The following is a 24,387-nucleotide window of genomic DNA, read 5'->3' as shown; positions in this document are numbered from 1 at the left end:
AACTCGTCACCATACATCAACTTCATTGATTATGAAAAGGCATTCGACAGTGTAGATAGGAGGACATTATGGAAACTTCTTCGACACTACGGAGTTCCTGAGAAGATTGTCAATATTATCCGGAACTCATACGACGGACTACAGTGCAAAGTAGTGCATGGACGACAGCTGACAGATGCATTCCAAGTAAGGACCGGAGTCAGACAAGGCTGTTTACTCTCTCCCTTCCTCTTTCTTCTCGTGGTCGACTGGATTATGAAGACCTCGACATCTGAAGGAACACACGGAATACAATGGACAGCTCAGAACCAATTAGACGATCTGGACTTCGCAGATGACCTAGCCCTCCTATCACGTACACGTGAACAGATTCAGATAAAGACAGCCAATGTAGCAGCAGTCTCTGCATCAGTAGGCCTCAGCATACACAAAGGGAAAACCAAGGTCCTCAAATTCAAAGCGGAGAACAGCAATCCAATCACCCTTGATGGCGAAACTCTGGAAGATGTAGAATCCTTCACATATCTGGGAAGCATCGTCGATAGACATGGAGGTTCAGATGCAGACGTAAAGGCGAGGATTGGCAAAGCAAGGGCCGCATTCCTACAATTGAAGAACATATGGAACTCAAAACAACTTTCAACCAATATCAAAGTGAGAATCTTCAATACGAACGTCAAGGCAGTTCTACTGTATGGAGCTGAAACTTGGAGAACTACAACAACCACAATCAAGAAAGTACAAGTATTTATAAATAGCTGTCTACGCAAGATACTCAACATCCATTGGCCGGATACCATCAGCAATAGCCTTGTGTGGGAGAGAACAAACCAACTTCCAGCTGAAGAGGAAATTAGGAAAAGACGATGGAAATGGATAGGACATACATTACGCAAATCGTCAAACTGCATCACGAGGCAAGCTCTAACTTGGAATCCTGAAGGGAAGCGGAAAAGAGGAAGGCCAAAGAACACATTACGTCGGATAATAGAAGCAGATATGAAAAGGATGAATTACAACTGGAAGGAGCTGGAAAGGATTGCCCAGGACAGGGTTGGATGGAGAATGCTGGTGAGCGACCTATGCTCCTTCACGAGGAGTAACAGGTGTAAGTAAGTAAGTAAGTAATTTCTACACTACTGTATGTATTAAAAGTAAAATGAGAGACGAAAAAAGAAAAAAATTATTTAACCAAGAATTAAGAGTTAAATAACAATAAGAGGTGAATGGAAATGGCACAGGTTAAATTCATCGAGATTGTAAAAAAGAAAAGACATTTAGTGAATAGAACTAATTATCTGAATAACTGATGGTAAAACCTTAACCAACATGCCTACGCACTCAAAAACACACACAGAGAGAGAGAATTTGATAGAACTTAGAATTTATAATAGTAACACTTAAAGATCTTCCATATAAGTTTGATAAGATCGAAAAGAATTATTAATAATGACATAATATAACAGATGTTATGTTTTGAAACAAACACCCAAATACATTTACGTTTAACGAATGATAGATAGTTTAAAGTACCACATAAGAATTTGGTGAAAATGACAAAAATCAATAGACGTCGGACTAGTAAATGAAGAGTTTTCTTTCACTTAACTATAAAAATTCTGTTTCTCTTTTTTCTTTTTCATTTGAGAAAAAACCCGATTATTCTTAACTTAAAGATATCAAATAAAAATTAGAGATACTACTTGTCAAATATGATGAATATTCAATGTAGAATTATCACTAACTGAACTAATTGTCAGTAAAAATGAAATCCTGAATCTGAATCTTGTAGACTAAAAAGCCCTGAGAAATAAGGCAAGAATATAACCGTTATTTCCCCTTAGAATTAAAATACTACTACTGTCCAACTAAGGTTTCAATAACGTTTCAGCTAAACTTGTATTATTATAAGTTACTCATATTAATCAATAATCAATAGATTTTTTGATCAATAGGTAGTTATAATGTTATTTTTAAGACATTCATGAGAACGTTTTGAATTTCAGTCATACATAATATTTATTCATTACAAAATGAATGTTGGCAAGTTATTCAATACACTTGGTATTGTTTGGCTTGTATCTTCCCATCGAGGTTTTTAAGACTGCAATTGATCAATCTGTTATTGGCATATGTGCATACTGTGAGTATGCCTCGACATTGCCTTAATTCACAAGCTTTTTGTAAACAATGATGGATAGTGGCTAGCAGTGGACTCTAGGACGCGCGTTTCGTCCTATTTGGGACTCGTCAGCTGGATGTACCTGCATCTCAGAGAGTTGATTTTCACTCTAGGACTCGAAGATACAAGCCAAACAATACCAAGTGAATTGAAATTCACCCCATTGCACAAGCAAGTGGTTATCAGGTCTCAGTAGCTGAGTGGATAACGCGATGGCGTCTGATACAAATGGTACTGGGTTCGAGTCCCAGCGTGAACATCAACTCTGAGATTCAGGCACATCCAGCTGACGAGTCGCAAATACGACGACAAGTTATTCAATATTTTCATCTTAATAATTTATATACCTCAATAATTCAATTTCGTAAACCATTACATATCTTAATTCTGTTAATATACATGAAAATGTAAATTGCATTTCTTAATTATCTTGAATTAACCAAAAATTTCCGAAAACATAGTTGTACGTTTCTAAACAGTAAGTGAATTACGAATCAGCAAACAAAGCAGATTTCTGTGCATTCAGCTTTATGGCTACAGCTAATTGGGATTTGCAGAATAACTTAAAATGAAATGGTTTAAATTTATTCACTATGACCCAGATGTAATTACACATTATCTTCCTGTTTCTTTGGAATCATAATATTCCTTCTTGCATACCTTTCCATTCTGTCGTTTCAAACTACATTCAAAATGTTTAGTCGTCCTAATTATCATTGCTATTATGATATTTAGAACTCTTTTGCAATTCACTCTCTTGATTTCCTCTCATCATGGTAATGTGTTTTAACAACTTGAACATTTTTGTCAAGCTCTACGTTGATGATGACTGACTAACATATTACGATTCAACAAACAGTTAGGTTTTCATCTTGATTAAATATGAATACACAGTCTAATATGAACTCAATTCTCAAATAAAATGGAAACTCACTTTTGCTGTGTGCATACACAGACGGCTAACCCATAGATAGGAAATATACACACGTAAATGAGTTTCCAATTCCGGTTGACAAAGTTGGTTTGCGATGTACATAGCAATCTGAAAAACAGAAAATAAACTTGAAAAATATAATAAATAAAAGAACTAACGTAACAAATCAATCAGGCTTCAAAATTAACCATGTTTTTGAATTCCGCTTAAGAAGCTGAATTAAGCACAAATTATGGTTATTGTAAAATAATATAAATTTCTTATTATTCCGTGCAATCTGGTCAAATTCTAAAACTCTTAATTGAACAGATAAATTGTACTCATCAGAATAATACTATGAATACCTGAAAATATCAATGTTAGTTATAATATGGTCTATGCGTAAAGTAAGAAGTATTTGTTTGTTGTCCTAAACGATTTACAAACGTTGACGATTATTAGTGGCATAATCTTATAAATCATGATTATATATATATGCTTAGTCTAAACAAACAATACTGAAATAATACAAAAGGAAATGATAACAAAATAAACCAGATCTCAAATGTTATCACATTAAGGCATTATTGTAGTAAAACTGGATAATGACGATTTTGCAATAGGTGTCACGCACATAAACGTTGTAACAAAGTGATCTTTTCAAAGTTGAACTCACGAGTTATTCTGAGCTAGACCAACATTGAAAATCTGGAAGTACTAGATCGTGGATGCGCACTGCTAGGGAGTCCCATACTAAGACGAAACGACAGTTCAGTACTTCCAGGTTGTCAATGATGATCTAACTTAGATTGACTCGTGATTTCAACTTTGAAAATACTATAATCTCCATAAATCCCGTAAACTGACAAGTCGATCTATCAAACAAACTGGTTTGATCAGAAGAGAAATTTAAAGTTTACAAGGCAAATGATTCTTGTAGTAATCTTAAATAAAAAAGAGATAGGATTACAATACACAATAGTAATAATAATCTGAGAAAACATTTAGGGATATAGGCATTATTGAAAGTATTAAGATTATTTCAGTTCTCATCAGTAAACCAAAGATGAACATAAAACAATGCCCTTTACAAAACATGTAAATCTGTCACATTAAGAAACTGATAAAAATAAATTCTATGAAAGCTCATGACTGTATTGTAAATATATTTTCAAAAAAGACTAGTAAATCAACTTCAACCGTTAACCTGATCCTTCTATGTACATATTTCATATTTACTCCATCGATTCTAAATATTTAACAGTAGAATTTGTGTCCTAAAGTGAAATCAACAGATTTCTTTACAGTCATCCTGGAACACATTACTAATGATAATAACAGTAATGATTCTGAAATGTCTAAACAAAAATACAACACGAATCAAAATAAATATTGGAACTCTACAATATTTTATGTGGTAAGACCGACAATGATAAATGCTTAAAACAATATAAAATAATCACTCCTCATTTTTCAAGTATTTACTTGCATTAGTGCAAAAATGGAATTCTTTTTAATAAGTTAGTTGGATAAACAGAAAACAGATATTGTAGGTAACAAATTGATGTCAGATGAATAAACCCCCTAAACAAGATAGATTTAAACATATGTTTCATTAGTAATCGCTACAAAACTTAAAAGTCCTTAACTCGATCTTTTGATAAACTATGCATGTTTATATTGAACAAATTCCAAACTGAGAAGAAAGAATTGACCTGACCTCATTTGTTTTCAATGGTTATCCCCTCAGGAGTCAGTTCGGAATGTAGCTCTATACAAGAAACTATATAAAATAACCTCTATAAGATATTTTACAACACATTAACACTTTATTTTCTTAATTTAGTTATACAACTACATTAAATTTATCACTACACAATCAAATATGATACAATATAGAACGTTAGAAAGTACCACTTTAAAAAAATATATTGTATATATTAACACATATAATGAAGCTTTACTTTCTTTTTTTTCTTCATAAACAGTGAACTATTAATTGGAAATCTTTTATGATCCAAATTATAGTTCAATAAACAAATAACTTTGATTGCTTGAGTTCCAGGGATAAATTGTGTATCATACCTTTTTAATTCATATGTGAATTAATTACATTGACATTCATTATTATTATTATTATTATTTTAGTTGGTTAAGTTATTTACAGCTTTCGGTTTGCTATTGTCGGATTGCATTTAACGTGTTACACAATAATTACACTATTTCCATACCTGCACGCACACGCACACATACACATATATACATATAAGCACAAATACAAATCATATAAATGTAAGTAATTTATTATCATAAATTAGAATAATACCCATAAAATAATACAATATATTACTATGAAAATAAAAGACAATTAATTAATTACGGTAATTACCGAAAAAGGAAAACTTAATTTAGATCAAATAATGTTAAGAATTTGATAAGAATTACATAATTTATAGTTATAAATGAGTGATTTATTTCATTGGATTAAATCATTTTTAATAGAGAATTGAATTGAATTAGAAAGTTAATATAATTGATAAAGCAATAAACATATATTTTTGTAAGTAATGATGGATAGTGGCTAGCAGTGGAATCCAGGACGCGCGTTTCGTCCTGTTTGGGACTCGTCAGCTGGATGTGCCTGCATCTCAGAGTTGATGTTCACTCTGGGACTCGAAACCAGTACCATTCGCTTCAAACGCCATCGCGTCAGACTGATCAATTGCAGTCTTAAACCTCAATGGGAAGATACAAGCCAAACAATACCAAATCAATAAACATATATTTTAACATAATTTCAGACTATACAACACTAGATTCTTATGACTATATATATATAATTGGATATTGATTATTTATATCATGCCATTAATACTCTATGCTATTTATTCATATTGGATTAAATTCAATTATTTTGTATAATTCATTGAGTAATACTATCAATGAGACTCAATTAAACTAAGTATCCTTTCTATGGAAAAATATAAGTCATATATCATCATAAAATGTAAATGGTTTTTACAGTTATATTAATTTCTTAGTGTATTCTATGAAACTTTTATAATAAATGGCCGTTTTTCTCCAAGAATGATAAAACAATATTTTTATAAGGTTAAGGATTACGACACCATCTATCCCGTCAATAATAATGTTCTTTGAAATTATGTCAACCTTAATATTGTACTTTGCATGTATTTTGCGTTTCATGCTTGTCAGGAATAATTAGTTAAAATAATTCATGAATCCTGCATGTTTAAGTAAGTTTTTTTGCATCATATCTTCTTTTATATCGAACAGATCATGGTTGTAAATCAGTAGTTATTCTGTTACCATTTTCATAATATATAAAAAGAACTCACGACTCTACTGACTCTATAGAAAATGGATTTAAACTAAACCGATGGTATGCTAATTACAGAAACATTTATTATGAGAAATAAATGTTGACCAGTTAGATGTTCGTGAGGATTGTAGAAACAAGACGTAGAATTCTGTGAAAATATGCACTAATTTACATCCGTAAACCTCAAAACAGAAAATGGAAGATTGATTCAAAAGACATTAAAAAGTATGAAGCACTCCAAACACGAGCTGAGTTTTGAAAAAAAAATAGATCCGTCAACACCAAAACACGGACGAAATATTTCGAATGGTATATAAATATAACATATGAAATGATGAATTCTTGATAAATGAATTATCTTAGATGTTATGCGCAAACTATCAACTTATATGGATGAACAAGGCAAACACTAACAGGAGAATTGGTAAAATATAATGTTATCACTTGATGTACTTGATCTGAGAAGATAATGAAAATCGTGCTACCTGAAAATTGTAAAAATAACTTTAACCATTAATTACTGGAAAGCATGAGAAATTAAACTTTATTTACGTCTATCTGCATCAAAGTTTGCGAACTGACTTCGTATGTTTACGGTCGGCTTCCTGTCTTTTTGTAAGCAACGTCAACAAAGTATGGTATTACAGAGACAATAAAGACATAAAAGCAATATGAAAGCTATCTATCCGCGTAAACCGATTCTTTCGAACTGGCATGTTTAACTTTCTGAAAATTCCCCAAAGTAATAACAATTTATAGCTTAAAGTGCACAATCCTGAGCACAAAATTTGACTGTGATCGGTAATTAGTTGCACAAAAACAGTGAGAACGATATTTATATATCAGCCCAACATAATGTTTAATAATTGGTCAGTGTTATTTTAAAATCTACTAATTATAGTTTAATAAATTTCACTTTTCCCATGGGAAAAATATAAGAATTCATAAAACTTCCCTATATAAACGTTTTCTATTAAAACATATGTAAAATGATGCAATTTCAAGCACAAAAAAATAATTTCATATTCAACCAATATTGACTAACAAAATTTCATAACGTGAAATTATACTACTAAATAAAAGAATAGTAGGCATACAACTTATTTAGAAGCAATAATATCGTTACGGTAAATTTCGTTACGTCAGTTTGACATAAAATGTCATCATTTGAATGATCGGAAAATAACTAACAATATGGAACGCAGGTACTTATATTCAAATAGAGGTAAATTAGAATTTTCTGAAACATAATAAGGTCTCTCACACCTGATTCATTATTCACCATAAATCACGGATACAAAAATTAAAATAGGGGCAGAAGTAAGTGAGACAGAATAAAGAAGACCTGTTTGGTAAACTAAATAGAGTATAGGCATTCTCCATCTTTTGAGGAATTCATGAGAATAACCTTTGCAACCGAAATATACCTTGAAATCTGAAAAGGTGATTGAATAACATCCAATTTGATAGAATCTCACACAATCATATTCATTGACATTAGTTGACAAACAAATAAATTTACAGCTACAATATAAACCTGAATCACTATATTTACACATCTGTGTATTAGTTATCAGCCTCAAACGATCAGGCATCTCAAGATCCGATCTATATATTGACAATACGTTCTTTATATTACAACTTCGGTTACTGAAAATAAAGTGATTAATAAAAAAATACAGTGTACATTACTTTAGGTCACAAAGTAGAACCAGGTACATATATACATCGGAGATGGAAATCCCTATGGTAAGGTGAAATGTAATATTTTCAGAGCCAACCTTTTCTGACAACCTTCCTCCGTTATGAAAAGGGAGCATCTCTGCAGATGCTGGTTGTCTTAGGAAAACAGCTTACTGCCGTTATACCCCTCTACGGTCAGCAGTAGGAATTCATCCTCAGACTTTAATTTTCTGCCTTGACTTAACCGTTCTCCACACAACCTGCCTGGCATGATAGGATTTAAAGGAACATATTTCCCAGCCAACATAGCTCGATTGATAAGTAATTAATGCTGAGAATTTAAACTATAAGTCCCTAAGTATAGCTAGGAGATTTTCATTTATTTGATTACACGATGATTTTTAATCTGTAAAAAATAACTAAGTCGTTGGAAATAAAAACAAACAAATTATTAAACTGAATAAAATTGTTTCCGTAATTCATTAAACTTCCTACATAATGCTGTATAGTGACATAACTGTGTTTTATGAAAAAGAGAAAAACATTAGAAACAGTGAATGTTCGATTTCCGTAGAGTAGGAAATAGATAATTATTACGATCATAAATGGAATGCTTTCTTTTCTAACTTGGCATAATAAATCATTAGACAGTTTATATGCTGTTTTAAAATAAATCAACATTATCCACATTGAACTTCATATAGGGTTTGGTCACAAGGATTTCCAAGTCTTATGACTAGCACACTAACATTCAGTAATCACTGTTTCGAGTTGAAATGGTTCAGATATATTAATGCTAGTTAATTAAGACTCGAAATTACGTCATGAAAAGACATTTGCATAAAAAACAAAGATATTTATATAAATTTTGATGAAATCTTTATGGCAAATTGATTATTATCAATTACTAAACGACTATAAAAAGTAACAATGTATTTCGCATATCTCATAGGTGAACATATAGAAGCATTTCCAACTTAGCTGCAATACATAAACAGGAAATAAATAAAAAAGGAACTCACATCATGTGTTCGAATAGAGTAATTCCCTGGTTTTGTCCCCCCAACAGAATTGTTACTATTATCCTTGAAATGTTTGTTCGATATAAACACCGTGGACAGAGGACATGTGAAAGCAGTCAATGCTGCCATAGCGTGTTCACGAATATCGTCTAAGCGATTAACATCAGCATCTAAGACAAATAAAATTTGAGAAAAGCATCGAAGTTTATCTTGTAAAGGCTGATATTTACTCGTTTATAACTCAGGACTGTAAATGATCAGTCTGTATTGGTATATATCCACCCTGATAGGGTCGCCTTGATATTTTCATTTAGTTACAAATTATGATAAAATTTAGACAGTGACTAACAGTAGGTTCAAGGACATACGTTACGTCCTATTAAGATAACACGTTTTCATTTAAGGAGAACGGTATTGAGTTTTAGTCTCAGTGTGTACATCCAGTTGATGAATCATATAAATAAAATAAATCGCACATTCTGGATTTCACTCCTAGCTCACTCTCCAACTTTAGTAATATCTTATTTTAACATTAGTATAATTTTCAGAGGTTTATTAACTAATATACTAGGGATAGAAAACAATTCAGACAAACTAATCATTGATAACAACTATTAATTTACAACGATGAGCTGTACCCATTTCAAACCAATAGGTAACAATAATCAATTCTTTTAAATCGACCACATTTTCTTCTCATAATGATTGAGATCCTAATAGTCAATGCTTTTTTTACAACTTAAGAATTACAAAATATTTGTTGTCCTATTCAGAAACTTATTTAATGGTTAAAGAAATTTGTTTTGATACAATTGACTGTGTTAAACTGAAATTACTGTTATTCATTCTATGAAGTGATTTATTAAAATTTTATTGAATTGATTAACACTATTTCAACATATCTATACAAAATGCAAGTACATATTACAGAAAAAAAACATTTAGATTGTGAAATTGATAGAATGCATGTATGTTTATGAGTAACGAATATTGTACAGAACAATGTCGTGGCTTTAATTTCATTGTTTAATAAAATGTTCACTATAATTTGTTTTGATTGATGTATATATCATTCAATTAGGCATATACAATTATTCATTTTATACGATGTTAGAGCTTAATTTTGATGATCTATTGTTGACTTGATCACATTGAATGAAGGCTTGTAATTTAAACTGGTTCTTGTTAATTGTAGAACAATTATGTAAGATATACATTAAAAGACGTTAAAACTGTCTTTTTTGTTAATTTACATGAAATTAACATGATATTACATATCTGTAAATAAAAATATCTTAGATAATTATGTTTCCAGTTGTATGAAATACATTTAAGACATTTTTATCATTGAAGGTGATAATATTGATAGTGATTTATTATTAATTGAGTCAATTGAAGCTAGACCACCATGGAAAACCTGGAAGCACTGGCGAGCCGTTTCGTCTTAGTATGTAACTTCTCAACAGTGAGCGTCCACGATCCCGCACCCCGCGAGATTCGAACCCAGGATCTATCAGTCTCGCGCCAGGTGCTTAACCAACTAGACCACTGAGCCGACATCCAACGGTGTTAATGTCTAACTTCAACCAATCCACGAAGTTGCGCCATTGTACACAATTGTCTTCAGTGATTTCAATCAGTGAAATTCCTAAAATCTCCAAAAAACCCCTTCTGATGATTTATTATTCACTGAAGCGTTTCCTACCATGAACGTATCAGTATATTCACTTGAATCATATTTTAGATTAAAAACAAATCGTACTTTTATTCAAAATATACATGGTATCTAACACCAAATGACTTATAGAAGTGAGGTTCATGATGTACAGTTATGTGACCATCAATCAGTTCAATAACTCTGACTTGGTTTATTTTAGAAATAATTAGAACTTTAAGAAATCTATTTCAAAGCTTACCATTACAAAGCCTAAGATTATTACTTGTCTATGTGGTTTCATAGAGATTAGTTACAAATCAATGACAATCTCTTAGTGGTGTTTGGTGGCTGGGAATCTACGTTTTGTGCTAGATGGAACTCATCAGTAAGCAGTATCTGCAATCTAAAAAGAATGGATATTATTTGTGTGATTCGGATCACAATCACTTGGTGTAACAGTCAGTGACGTTATCACTAGCTTTTCGAACAAAAACCGACTTCCCTCAGGACTCAGATATATACACTAATTAGTAATCATTAACACACCTAATAACAAAGCATAGTTCATGTAATATCGAGTAACTTAGACTAGTTACCATAATGAAACGTGATCGGTAGGGTTTGATCAGAAATAAGTACTAGACAAACTTGATATCATTTTCGTTGACCGCTGGACTTCGTGACCATTGTCTCAATTGCCATAGTATTGTCTATTTGAAAGTAAATGTTCTGTCTCACAATATATTTACAATTATTTAATTACATGTAAATGGATACAAAATATCAGTAAATGACGTTATTGACTGCTGAGATGAGCCGTATAGTTGGGCGTAAAACACTTGGTTGAGGTCAAATCGATAATTGAAATAAATGGTTGGAATCCGAGAGATGTTTTACTTTTTGTCCTCTTGAACTTCTTAACTGCCTCAAGAAAAATTTATTCCATAAATATTTATTTTTTCTCTAGAATCACATCTTTTACACCTATTCCTTTGTACTACAACTAATACTGTTAATACTCATACTACTCTGATATTTATGTGCTAATATGGTATGGAAACTTGAAGTGATAGACATATGTACTACATTTTACGTGACTGGGTGACTGAACGACTGACTGAAATGTACACAAACCAATGAGTAAACTTACCAACTATACTATACCGACTGACGGATGGCATCAATACTAGTGTTTTTATAGTTTGAAGATGATGTTTCTTTAATTCACTGAAAAATTCCTCAACAACTGCAGATGGCCTTTCAACCATACGTTCAATTAAATAACGAATACACTAAATAAATGGTAAAAGATATAATAGAAATATTTTACAAGAATTTAACATAATCATAAACTTTCAATAATGGAAACGATACTATTTATTCTTAGAGCTATAAAATTAAGCTTCCAAGAATAGTCTAACAGTCTGACCAGTTTTCCTGACTGCATTTAAAATAGAGCTTGATATAACAACGGTACATTAGCTTAAGCTTTTTTGTCATCAATACAGTGAAATAAGATGAACAGGATGAAAATTTGTCTAAAATCACAAATTTTAAATAAACATTCACAATTAATCAATTACTTAGTTTCTGTGTCATTTCAGATAAGTGGATCAGGGTACAGATTAGTAAGTCAGTTATAGCGTTAAGTTAAATCCAGCTTGAACCCAATAGACGATATAGTATCTAATGGCCGTCATAGATAAAAAGTAGACAAATCAAAGAAAATTACATAAACCTGTAAAAGACAATGCACGAATCGCTTTAACTGTGGTGGGTTATTTTCACCTTGCAGACAAAGTTGAATAACTAAAAATAATCAATATTCCTAAGACTTTCGTCACAATAATGCATAAAATGTTTTGTTCAAGAAAAATTATATACAACGTCAAATTATACTGTTGAAGTTAGCTAGAAAAATAATTGCTAAATCATTCAAAGCATACATTAAGACTGATTGACAACGAATCAAAACAGTACACATAAAAAATATGGTTTCGCCCTTTTCTTGACACAAGAAAAATAAATTATCATTCGTCCAATCAACAATAATAACTCACTAGTAGAGTTTGATCACGTAAGTGTAATTCTTTGTCACAATCTTGATTCACTAACCTCGGTACAAGCTCAATAAAACAAAGGGCATGTTCTGTGTAACTTTGTAAGCTATAAACAATCAAACAATTTACAAATTATTAATAATAATATTAGTAATGGTAATAAGTCATTGATAGAAACCAGTGAAACAGGAAAGACTAAAATAAATTAAATTGAAACAGTTTACGAATATTCGATGTGTTTATGCACAAAAAAATGTGAAAATTAATGTGAACGTTAACCTTACATTCATCTGTTGAAAATCAGATTGGTAGCAAGATGTTGCACCAAAATTTTCAATGTTTGGTCTTGGCCTCTAATCACACTCTGATGATCGAAAATGCGTTGACATTAATAAGTTGGGTAGTTTAACGCTGTTCTGAAATCTATTTAAGCACTGATAACAGACATCTAAGAGTAGAAAGCTTAAGACCAACGTCTTAGATCAATTAATACAAATCAGTAAAGAGAAATTTTATTATTGTGGTAAACAATGTGCAAGGTAATACTTATAAAAATGATCTTTTACGAAAACGCTTTTTGAAAACCATTGGAAAGAAACACTGGGTCCAGTCTTTAGGCCTGCTGGCACTCGTTATCAAGGCATATTTGAGACCTCACAAGACAAGATTCGAACATAAGTAAAGTCAATACAATTGAATTACTCATGACGCGTATGGCATAATTCAGGACTGAGATATGATACATAGATCTGGTTACTACTAGTTGATCAATCACTATGTTGCACTCAACTTCAGGATTAACCATCATGAAATTATTCAGCATAAATTCTTATAACACTGATAATGAGAATGTTGTCAACATAAAGATTTGCGATAAGTTTTTGACTAGGACGGTAAATCAATCAATAATAAACCTTGTTAAACTGTTAGTGTGATTATCTTAATGTATAGCGCGGTTAAGACGGATCAATAAAATTTTAGACATAAGATTTAAATACTATGTTAACGTACTTATAATGAAAGTCTAGTAATGTACATATGTGTGTATGTACTAGTGCGTGTATCCTTTTTTAAAGAAATTTACAAAATCAAATACACTTCTTCATGAACAAAATACTTTGTTTACAATTTTTGACTAGTTTCTTATTTATTTCACAAAATTAACTATCTACTCTAGATCAGTGTGTTTTGGATCGATTAATGTAAGGACCATATGATTTTTCTAAAAAAAATACCGCTGTTGAGGCGACTTAAAGCCGTTTACATTTTAGAAATATAATAGAGAAGCTGTATCCAAAGCGAAATGTTGTGGATTTCAGAATTATATTCGATGTATGCAAACAATCTGAACTACTAACACCTGTAAAGGAATAAATTAAGAAGAGGTTATTGTGGAGATTTTAGTAATTTAATAGTTGAATTCATGAGTCAATTGAAGCTAGAACATCAAGGAACACCTGGAAGCACTGGACGACCGTTTCGTCTTAGTATAGGACTCCTCTGCAATGTGCATCCACGATCCTGCATACGGGATTCCCACCAAGGTTTTCCATGTCGGTCTAGCTTGAAACGACTCATGAATTCAACTATTAAATCACTGCCATCTCGACAAAACTCCTTTCTGATAATAATCATCATGTGCTCAATAGTGACTGGCTTCAAGAGGTATTTTCTGGGGTTCCAGTGAGAAGCCGTGACTAATGAAGTTCAACAGAATCTGTTGTGAGATAGTAACTCACTAAAGACAATGATGGATGGTGGCGCAATTTCGTGAATTAGTTGAAGTTAGACATTAACACCATTTGATGCCGACCAGCTCAGTGGTCTAGAGGTTAAGCGTTCGTGCGCGAGACCGATAAGTCCTGGGTTTGAATAGCGTGGGGCGGGATAATCAAGGCACATCGTAAACAGACTGAAGCTAGACTCAGAAATATAAAGGTTCTGGACTCGATCTCTGGAGTGATAGGTGTATAGTACAGAGAAATCCTTAAGACTAGAATAAAATAATTATCCATTGCACTTTAATTTGCACTGATTTCCCAGTTTATGATAAAGTCTAGTAAAAAATGACTTAAATAAAAGATCTAAATCACCAAGTTTAGCTTTTTTTAAAGAACACATTTTTACTTCAACTTACACCGTATGTGGAATATTTTGTCTTTGACCAATTTCACTCACAAAATAGGCGTTCATTGCAATAATTATATCTAGGAGAATTTGTTCATACCACACTTTCTAATTTAAAATAAAGCAAGAAAATTCAGACAATATAAGATTATCTATAAATCCAACAAATGTGTTACTAGTTACATCTATCGTTTGTCGTGTGTCATACTTCATGTAAAGTGGGCTCTGATAATGTTGTCCAGAATGAAAACGAAAATTTTGCAATTAAACCATACATCTGGAAGAAAACAATACAACCAAAAGCATCCGCTTGACCTACGAATCTTCTTTAATACTAGTTATTGCCTAATTTAGTTCAATATATCTTGAAAAAAATCAAATAAATTCTAGTTCAGCAATCACTGAGGAACTTTTGTTTTAAACTAACTGTATTTTAAAGACGAGATAAAAGAAAGATGAACAATTTTGTAGTGAAAAAATGTAAAACATCATCACTATTTATCCTGGATCTTTAAAATAATGTTTAACACATCAACAATAATATCTTATATACGACTGTAGGGTGTGGACTTTATAAAATTGAAACGGATAGACAAATAACAGGATTTAATAGATCCCCGGCTTCCTTTATTTGGCGATGAATCATGTTCATGTGTCACGTTCACAAAATCGACAGAAACAGAATAAGTGAACGGTTGATCGATAAATATGCATAAAATATTTCACAAAGTAAAATATTATCAATCAATCAATGTCAGAACGATGGAATCCCAGTGCATTATGAGAAATATGAGGTTGGAGACAGTTTCAGTGATGGACAGGGTTCTATTGGAAAATCCAAACTTCTATCTCATCTTGATAAATACTTAGCAGATAAACAACCTTGTTTATCAATAGATAATAACATAATAAATAGATTTGAGTGACGCGAGCAAGACTGTTGAAACCCTAGTAAACACTAACAATGAGCAGAGTACTGCTAGTGAACAACATAATTTTTAATAACTTCCAGTGATTTGTCGAAATGGATTAACTAACATTAGTGGGTATAAAGTTCCTATGCAAATGTCTACAGCTCAAGATGGTGGATGACTACTGGTTTAAAATAAGCCATCAGTCTTTTCAATTTATGAAACTAGTTTTATTTCATAGTAGATATTTATTGGTAAGAATCTAACCTACACAGACATGAAAGTTAAACGAGTCAGATGAATACGGGATAAGGTATTGTCTGGAACCGATGACTATGTAAGAAATATGTGTTATAGTCATTTTTCCCACCTGTATTTTTTTATTTAAAGGATGGTTGAATAAGATAGATAGAAATTCTGGACTGTAACTGCAAGATTTTATATAGTCTGAGTTACTTGTCACACAAACACACTAGATGTGTGACGAGAAACAAGTACGAAAATATTCGCATATAGATATGGCATCACTCCATGAAATCATTCGGGTTACGGGAAGAATGTGTTTGAACAGTGGAAACCAGTAATGAAAGGAAGGATAGAATGATGAAATAAATAATCTAGACTAATTAGGTTGTGTCTTACAGTAGGTAATATTAACAGTGAGAGCCGTAAATGATCCTACTAAGTAACCATATAAAAACACGTGGACTGGTCTATGCAATAAATCATAAGTGACTGATTGGATCGTAATCACTGTTCTGTGGTTAAAACACAGAGAAATCAACATTGAAACTAGTTGGTGAATGACTGTCCCCATTCAACTAACAAGTTAAAACAGAAAAAATATATCACATTGAAAATTCAAGCTGATGGACACTGAATAACCAGCATAACACCATACTATTTAGTGCATGCAACTCATACAAATCACGTGTCTATTACACTTCAATTATTCTTTCAGTCAAAACCACCTGATAAAAATTCCACTTCATAATAATAATAGTCATGATAACAATAACAGTAATACATAGTTCATCCTACAAAATATATGTTATTAATGTTTTACCTCATGTAATTTCGTAAAATTTAGAAATGATTGCATTAATTTAATCAATTGCACCGGTAACTCGGTTACTTCACAAAACCGTACAATAATCGAAACATCGCTGAAATGAAAAGGTATATAATACAGAAAACAGATTAGATGAATTATTTCTTTTTCTACAAAAAAATAATTAGATACTATGAACAAGTTGATAAACATACAACTTATGAGAATAACAAGCTAAACTTCAGATAGAAGTTTGTGCTGATGATGTCGTTCAGAAGGACGATGAAAGCTCCACGACCAAACCATTCAGCTCAGAGAACAAAACTCCATCAAAATCATCCACCTGAACTACAAATCTTATCCACCATCTCAATAAGCAAACCTATTCAGTATTAAATATGAATGATTTAAAATTAAACACTTTCATCGTTCAATAGCAAATTGCATAAATGTTAAAAATGTATATCATGTACATCAAACTTATGCACCGCAGCTGATGAACACTTCATTAATAAACTATGAAAATGACACGAATAATATAAGTATTAGCGGAATACATATTGCATTAAAGTACGTTCCGTGTAGGATTATGTTAAGGCACGCTGATTGGCTATTTCCTATCTAATCAGCGCTAGTGAATACTTGAAGAAGGCTTTAGAATTTACTTATGTAAAAACTATAAATATACTAACGTTTCTCTTATTGTGATTCCTACTTTCACCAAACATTTTTATTTGGAATATAATTACGCTCACGTTCAACTGTGTTCTGATATGGGGACTTGTCAAGTGAAGTGGCGTCTAAGAATACTAAGCAATAGGGGTAGCTAGGTCGTAAAAAGAGGAAATACAACGATAAATAATTTTCATACTACCATTAGAAAAACAAAAATACCTGTTTCAAATAACTACATACATATGAAGACGGCTAAAAGTTTTCAAGAAACTTTGAATAATGTGCTAGAATGGAAAGAATGATAGGATAACTAAAAAATGCCAGTTTACAAGGATTATGTAAGAAACACAACTATCCAAAAACCAATCAATATCTTATAGTGATACTCTATCATTTATACTTCGAGATAAAACTGATAATCTCCCGTTTATTATTCAAATGAGTTTTGCTTCCTATTCTTAACTCCAACATTTCGTAGTTATCAGTTTTTAAACTTAAGACTAGTCTCCATTAATATATGGACTACCTGAATGAATGTTTCGTATTTGCATTATGATTACATTTTGAGTAGTAGTTAGCAGTGGAATTCAAAACGAACACCTTGTCTGATTAAGAAATTGGTAGTTGAATATCTTGTATCTTTAAGCCTGGCTAATTATCACGTGATCTACTCGACAATCGAAATACGACGTATTCAATCTTGGTATTGTGCTAAACCAATGACGTTCGACCGGTATGAGCAACCTAGCGTTTTTATTGGTCCTTTATCCTCCTAGCCCTTCCAGCTGAGTCCAGAACGCCAATAACAGCTTCCACTATACGAATCATTTATTTCAAACATACTTTTTTATATACCAACCAAACAGACCGCATCACACCATAAAATAGGGAAATAACATTTATACAAGATCAAGCCAAAAAGTGACTGTGAACGTGAGAGACTGTAACTAATAAACTGAATATAATACAAGAATAGTAAGTTGTATATTAATAATCTATAGGTCAAAATGAAGCTTATAATAAGAGGAATAGAGATATACATAATCTAGTTACTGAATAAGAATATATTTACAAGTCCATTAATAGCTCTCAGAAGTTACCCGTAATTTAATCTTCACTAGAATATACTTATATATTATTGTTGATACCAACAATGTGTTACTTAAGTTCATTACTTACTGTTCATTTTTTAAAGTACTACATATGAGTTAATTTACATTATACCGATGTATTAGCATATTTAAATAAAATATCTCATTTTAAACAAAACAAACAACAAAATCTTGTGTTCAATATGGTATGAATAAATGAATTTTTTTGTTTTATTTTTGCGTTACATTTTAAATGATTTATTTAGTGTATATTGATTATTAATAATTTTTTATTGAATATAAAAATCGATAAAAAAATTTATTGATTTTTAAACTCATGATATAACCATTTTATATCATACTGATTTATTTATTCATACATCTACCTATATACTAACACAAATGTATGTGTAAACTTCATAGTCATGAATTCGTTTCTTTATAAGTTTTATATTATATGCGTAATAAAGCATAAAAATAGAAAATAGTTAAATAGTAAGTATTCACTTGGTATTGTTTGGCTTGTATCTTCCCATTGAAGCTTTTAAGATTGCAATTGATCAGTCTCTTATTGGCATATGTGGCTAGCAGTGGAATCCAGGACGCGCGTTTCGTCCTATTCAAATTCACCCCATTGCACAAGCAAGTGGCTATCAGGGCTCAGTAGCTGAGTGGATAACGCGATGGCGTTTGAAGCGAATGGTACTAGGTTCGAATCCCAGAGTGAATATCAACTCTGAGGTGCAGGTACATCCAGCTGACGAGTCCCAAATAGGACGAAACGCGCGTCCTGGATTCCACTGCTAGCTACTATCCATCATTGCTTACAAAATAGTAAGTATGTTGTGTTGAACGTATATATGTTGTTATGATATAATTTAAAGCAAATAGTCTCTTTGATAAATTTCGATAATATAATAAGATAAGGATTATCAGAATTATGTGATATATTCAAGTAATACATTTCTAATAATTTGATCACACATATACTTGTTCAGAACATTGATATATCAAAATAAAAGGTCAACTAGACTAGTCTCCTCTTACCTTCCATTTCTAGTATATGTGTAATCAGATTGTTCGAAATGTATTGTGTTAATATATCACATAGTTCTGATAATCTTCATCTTCTCATCACACTATAATACAACTATTAAACTATCCTTTTGATTTACTTAAAAATCACCAAGTGTTGCATCATTATTACACATCAATTCATTTTTTATTGGGTGATGTGGGAAAGTTGACAAACATACCTTCGGACATTATAAATAATGAAGTGACAATCTGAGATTATAGACAATTTACTAGTAGGTAAATATATTGAGAGATTTTATTCATGGAATTATTTTTCGGGGTCACTGTGATCATCAAATCTTATCGGATCAATAACAAAGTCAGACTAATGAGTCGCACAGTCATGGTAATTAAGTTTACTACAAACAACAATTTGACAATTATAATTAAGTACTAAACATTTACTGTGAAAGCTTAGACATGAGAGGCTATTGAATCTTCTAAAGTCCTCTAATGTAGCATAGTTATTCTTGAGATGTTTTCATAGAGCAAACTAAGATATTTTCACATAAGGGAATTCGATGTCAATGCAAAACGAATTGTTTATACTTAGCCAATTGAAAAGTCTGTGGTAAATATAAACAGAGAACATATGTTTATTGAAAAGAATTGAAAAAAGAAATGGCTTCCGTAAACTCCTTCTTAAATAACTTGACACTTCGATTAAAAATCTTGAAGGTTGTTTTCTGCAACAATCTGGGCCCTAAATTGTATTCACTGTGTGATTAGTCTCCAGGGGAGGGTTATATCATTATGGTTACAAACTGAAGAATAATTTAAAGGCCAAACCTCTAAAATGTTTCATAAGATCTCTCTGTGTTTTAACTTTAAGTATTTAAACTATATGCGTGCTTATAGGATGGTCAAAAGACGAAATGAGAGCTTCTACACAACAAAAAGTAAGGCATAGCATAATGCAAGGTGAGAAGTTTGAATCAATATAATAGATATCATATTTACAGTTTGATTCAAGAAAACAGAGTAAAAGCTTCGTTGTACTCACCATTTGACAGTAATTAGATTTGTGACTAGGCGAAGTAAAGTCCTTAAATAAGCAGCTGCTTCGAGTCCGGATACTGCATCACCTGATGACTCTTTCGATACAGCTGTTCCAGCAGAAACTGGACGGATATAATCTTTCGGAGAAGGATTTTCAGCTAGAGCTGATGCCCATGAATTAATAGACTCCCATGCAGCCCTTTCATCAATAACTGAGGCCGATGCCAATCTCAATGACAGCCGTTGACCAAATTCACTGTCACAAAGTAAACTTAATGCTGTTCTTCGTTTCGGTTGTCTGATTTCTATAGAATATCGAGGATTTTCTGTTTCACAACCAGGTGGATGGGGAAACTCAATATCTGTCGCATCAGCTAAACGTTCCCAGGCTTCTGCACTAGCTCTTAACCACCAACCAGTATATTTTACTGAATGATCTGATTTTGACACTGAATCAAATGTATCAAGCGAATTTTGTTTTCTAACCGTTGAATGAAGATGTTCTGTATAATTTTTTTCTACGGATTGATCTTTTGGTGTATTATCAACCTGAAAAAGTTAAATTAATATGAAATTCTGTGACTTAAAAATTGAATATCATTACCGGAAACAATTGAAAAACGATTAAAACTTTAAATTAAAACAGTAAATCGGGATTCATTGAATAAGCATTGTAGTCGTTTTGGAAATTTTGAAGAAAAATTGCATTTTTTCTGATCATTTTAAAAATGATCCAATGGCAATCAAAACATTAAGTACTTACCATGTTTTGCCATAAATCTAAAAATTACATTCATCTTGGAAAATTTCTAATTGAGAAAAACAAACATTATTTAGCTACCATGGTTGATCAGTAATCGTTTAGATAGTCCGATAGGAATTCGTTGGACTATGATAACGGATAATGAGATATCTCTTTATTGTTCTTAGAATGTGAATACAAATGATTAGTGAATTCATAAAATCTAATTTAATAAGGTTATGGTGCAATTAACTTGCACACAAATAAAGTATTATAACAGAAAAAATTGTGGTTGATGTCACAAAATAATGAAATGGATTTCATTCATTTTATACCAGAATGGCCAGTGTGGAACTACTTTAGCACCCTTGATTGCAGGGACTCTGGAATCACCACTCTATCTCTAAGCATCAAGCATTCATTCACGACACATAATGAATCCCGACGGTGGTAAAGCTGCTGATGTTACCATCAAGTCCAGTTGACGGCCAGACATTGGTGACGTAGTTCATCGTTCTCTTAATGATAGAGTCGTTCCTGGAGTCATTTTGTATCTCAGATGCTAAGACTGACAAGGCACGAAGATTAGTTGTCAGGTAACAATGCGCGTGGTCTTCTGTCATAAGGGAGGCAATAACGGCATCTCTGATAAGTCATGACAAGGCGTCTACCTGACCAAACTGTTGAGTGCGCCGATACCGAATGTCAAAATCATAAGCCAAAATTATAAAAGCCCATCGCTGGAGACGGTTTGCAGAGTGGGCTGGAACACCCGATTTCGAACCGAAACTTGTGAGAAGAAGCCTGTGATCAGTGAGAAGAGTAAATCTTCGACCGTACAAGAATTTGTGAAAACGGCGTACTGCAAACATAAAGGCGAGAGCCTCTTTCTCTATTTGGCTGTACTTCCTTTCTGCTGGAGTTAACGTGCGAGATGCATGCATGATAGCTTTCCCTGTTGCGTCCGGGAACTGGTGTGAGATGACAGGACCGAGTCCAAAAGCTGAAGCGTCTGCAGCTACAATGATTGGCATGGATGGATTGTAGTGTGTCAATAATACTCCAGAGCTAATGATTGTTTTCAGCTTGCAAAAGGCAGCTTCACACTCTTTCGTCCAGTTCGAGCTAGTATTCTTATTCAGAAAATAATTTAGCGGGGCGCGTATGCATCGAAGGAACGAAAGCCGAATAGTAACTGACCAATCCCAGGAATGATCGGAGAGCGGAGACATTTGTAGGAGTGGGGATTTCTTTTATGGCTCGAATGTTTTTAGGGTCTGATCTGCAACCTGCAGCATCAAAGATGAATCCCAAATATTTTACTGACTTCAAGAAAAGCTGGCATTCTTTTGGGTGTAACCGGAATCCGTTATCATTGGCGCGTTGTAGTACAGCTGTCGTGAGTTCTTGTAGCTGTTCTAACGATGCGGTAAGAATTAGGATGTCATCGAGATCAGTTGCAACCCCCGGGATACCCGATAGGATGGTATCCATTAGTTGCTGAAAAATAGATGGGGCAGTCTTAACTCCAGACGGTAGGCGACTACGCTAAAACAATTCACGATGAGTATTGATAGTAAGTAGCCCTCTGGATTCTTCAGCCACTTCCACTTGTAAATATGCATCAGCTAGATGCAGCTTTGCAAAGAACTTTCCACTATTTAGGATTGTGAACAAATCTACAGGGACTGATAGTGGGTGATGATGCTATTCGAGAGCTCTCTTAAGGCCTGTTGAAAAATATGCACATATTCGAGTTGCGCCATTAGCCTTCTTAATAACCACAATGGGTGGTTGTTGGATTACATACACTTCACTACGATCAGAACCACCACGCTGGACAATCGTAGTGTCGCGCTGCAGATCCATTAAACGTTGATATTCATTTGCAATATCATTGAAAGTCGGCATGGGGTCTTGGTTCAGTCTGCTAAGCAACCGTGTTCTGATGTCACTGAACCTCTGCGATTGGAGACTGCAGATGAGCATAAGGGCTTTGAATTGATTTTAAATCAGCGACTTCAATCGGAAGCGTTCGCATTGGCGGTTGACGATACCCACATGCGTGAGAAAATCAGCATCTTCGTTCATAGTCAGCTTCAAACATCGATAGCGTGCGCTGAACAGTGAGAAATTATCTCCGAACCGCTGACTCAATGACTGAACTGCGTCCGAGAATGGGCGGTCATGTGAGTTTAGAGGCAGAAATAAGTTACAATATCTCTTAGTTTCATTACGATCCTGAATACAATATCACATTTCATATATGGTTTTGGGGTTATGAAGACCTATTCAAATTTGATTTCGCTAAACAGGATAACCCTTGGAAAGTCCGCTTGCTGCTTCGGAAGCTGGGTCCTAGTGAACTAGATAGATATTGTAACTTATTTCTGCCTCTAAACTCACATGACCGCCCATTCTCGGACGCAGTTCAGTCATTGAGTCAGCGGTTCGGAGACTCACTGTTCAGCGCACGCTATCGATGTTTGAAGCTGACTATGAACGAAGATGCTGATTTTCTCACGCATGTGGGTATCGTCAACCGCCAATGCGAACGCTTCCGATTGAAGTCGCTGATTTAAAATCAATTCAAAGCCCTTATGCTCATCTGCAGTCTCCAATCGCAGAGGCTCAGTGACATCAGAACACGGTTGCTTAGCAGACTGAACCAAGACTCCATGCCGACTTTCAATGATATTGCAAATGAATATCAACGTTTAATGGATCTGCAGCGCGACACTACGATTGTCCAGCGTGGTGGTTCTGATCGTAGTGAAGTACATGTAATCCAACAGCCACCCATCCAGTCATAACAATTTATAAGTACGTAATTTCACTAAAGAAAAAGTATTCT

At 33.1% G+C, this 24,387-nt stretch overlaps 1 protein-coding gene across 1 annotated transcript in view; it reads right to left on the bottom strand.

Moving 5' to 3' along the window:
* The window catches only part of STK36 (Serine/threonine-protein kinase 36), an 84,215-nt gene that overhangs the window by 48,880 nt on the left and 10,948 nt on the right, over positions 1-24,387 (bottom strand). The window contains exons 10-16 of the mRNA XM_051213120.1: positions 20,796-21,340; positions 16,965-17,064; positions 14,998-15,095; positions 12,861-12,966; positions 11,951-12,092; positions 9,144-9,313; positions 3,117-3,224 (exon numbers count right to left, since the gene is read on the bottom strand). Of these exons, the coding sequence (XP_051069064.1) occupies positions 3,117-3,224; positions 9,144-9,313; positions 11,951-12,092; positions 12,861-12,966; positions 14,998-15,095; positions 16,965-17,064; positions 20,796-21,340 (1,269 nt within the window). The remainder of the gene's footprint in view (positions 1-3,116; positions 3,225-9,143; positions 9,314-11,950; positions 12,093-12,860; positions 12,967-14,997; positions 15,096-16,964; positions 17,065-20,795; positions 21,341-24,387) is intronic.

Source organism: Schistosoma haematobium, chromosome 3, assembly GCF_000699445.3.
Source record: "Schistosoma haematobium chromosome 3, whole genome shotgun sequence".
NCBI classification, from domain to species: Eukaryota; Metazoa; Platyhelminthes; class Trematoda; order Strigeidida; family Schistosomatidae; genus Schistosoma; species Schistosoma haematobium.
The sequence above is the reverse complement of the archived record's forward strand: the minus strand, read 5'-3'. Positions and strand labels throughout refer to the sequence as shown.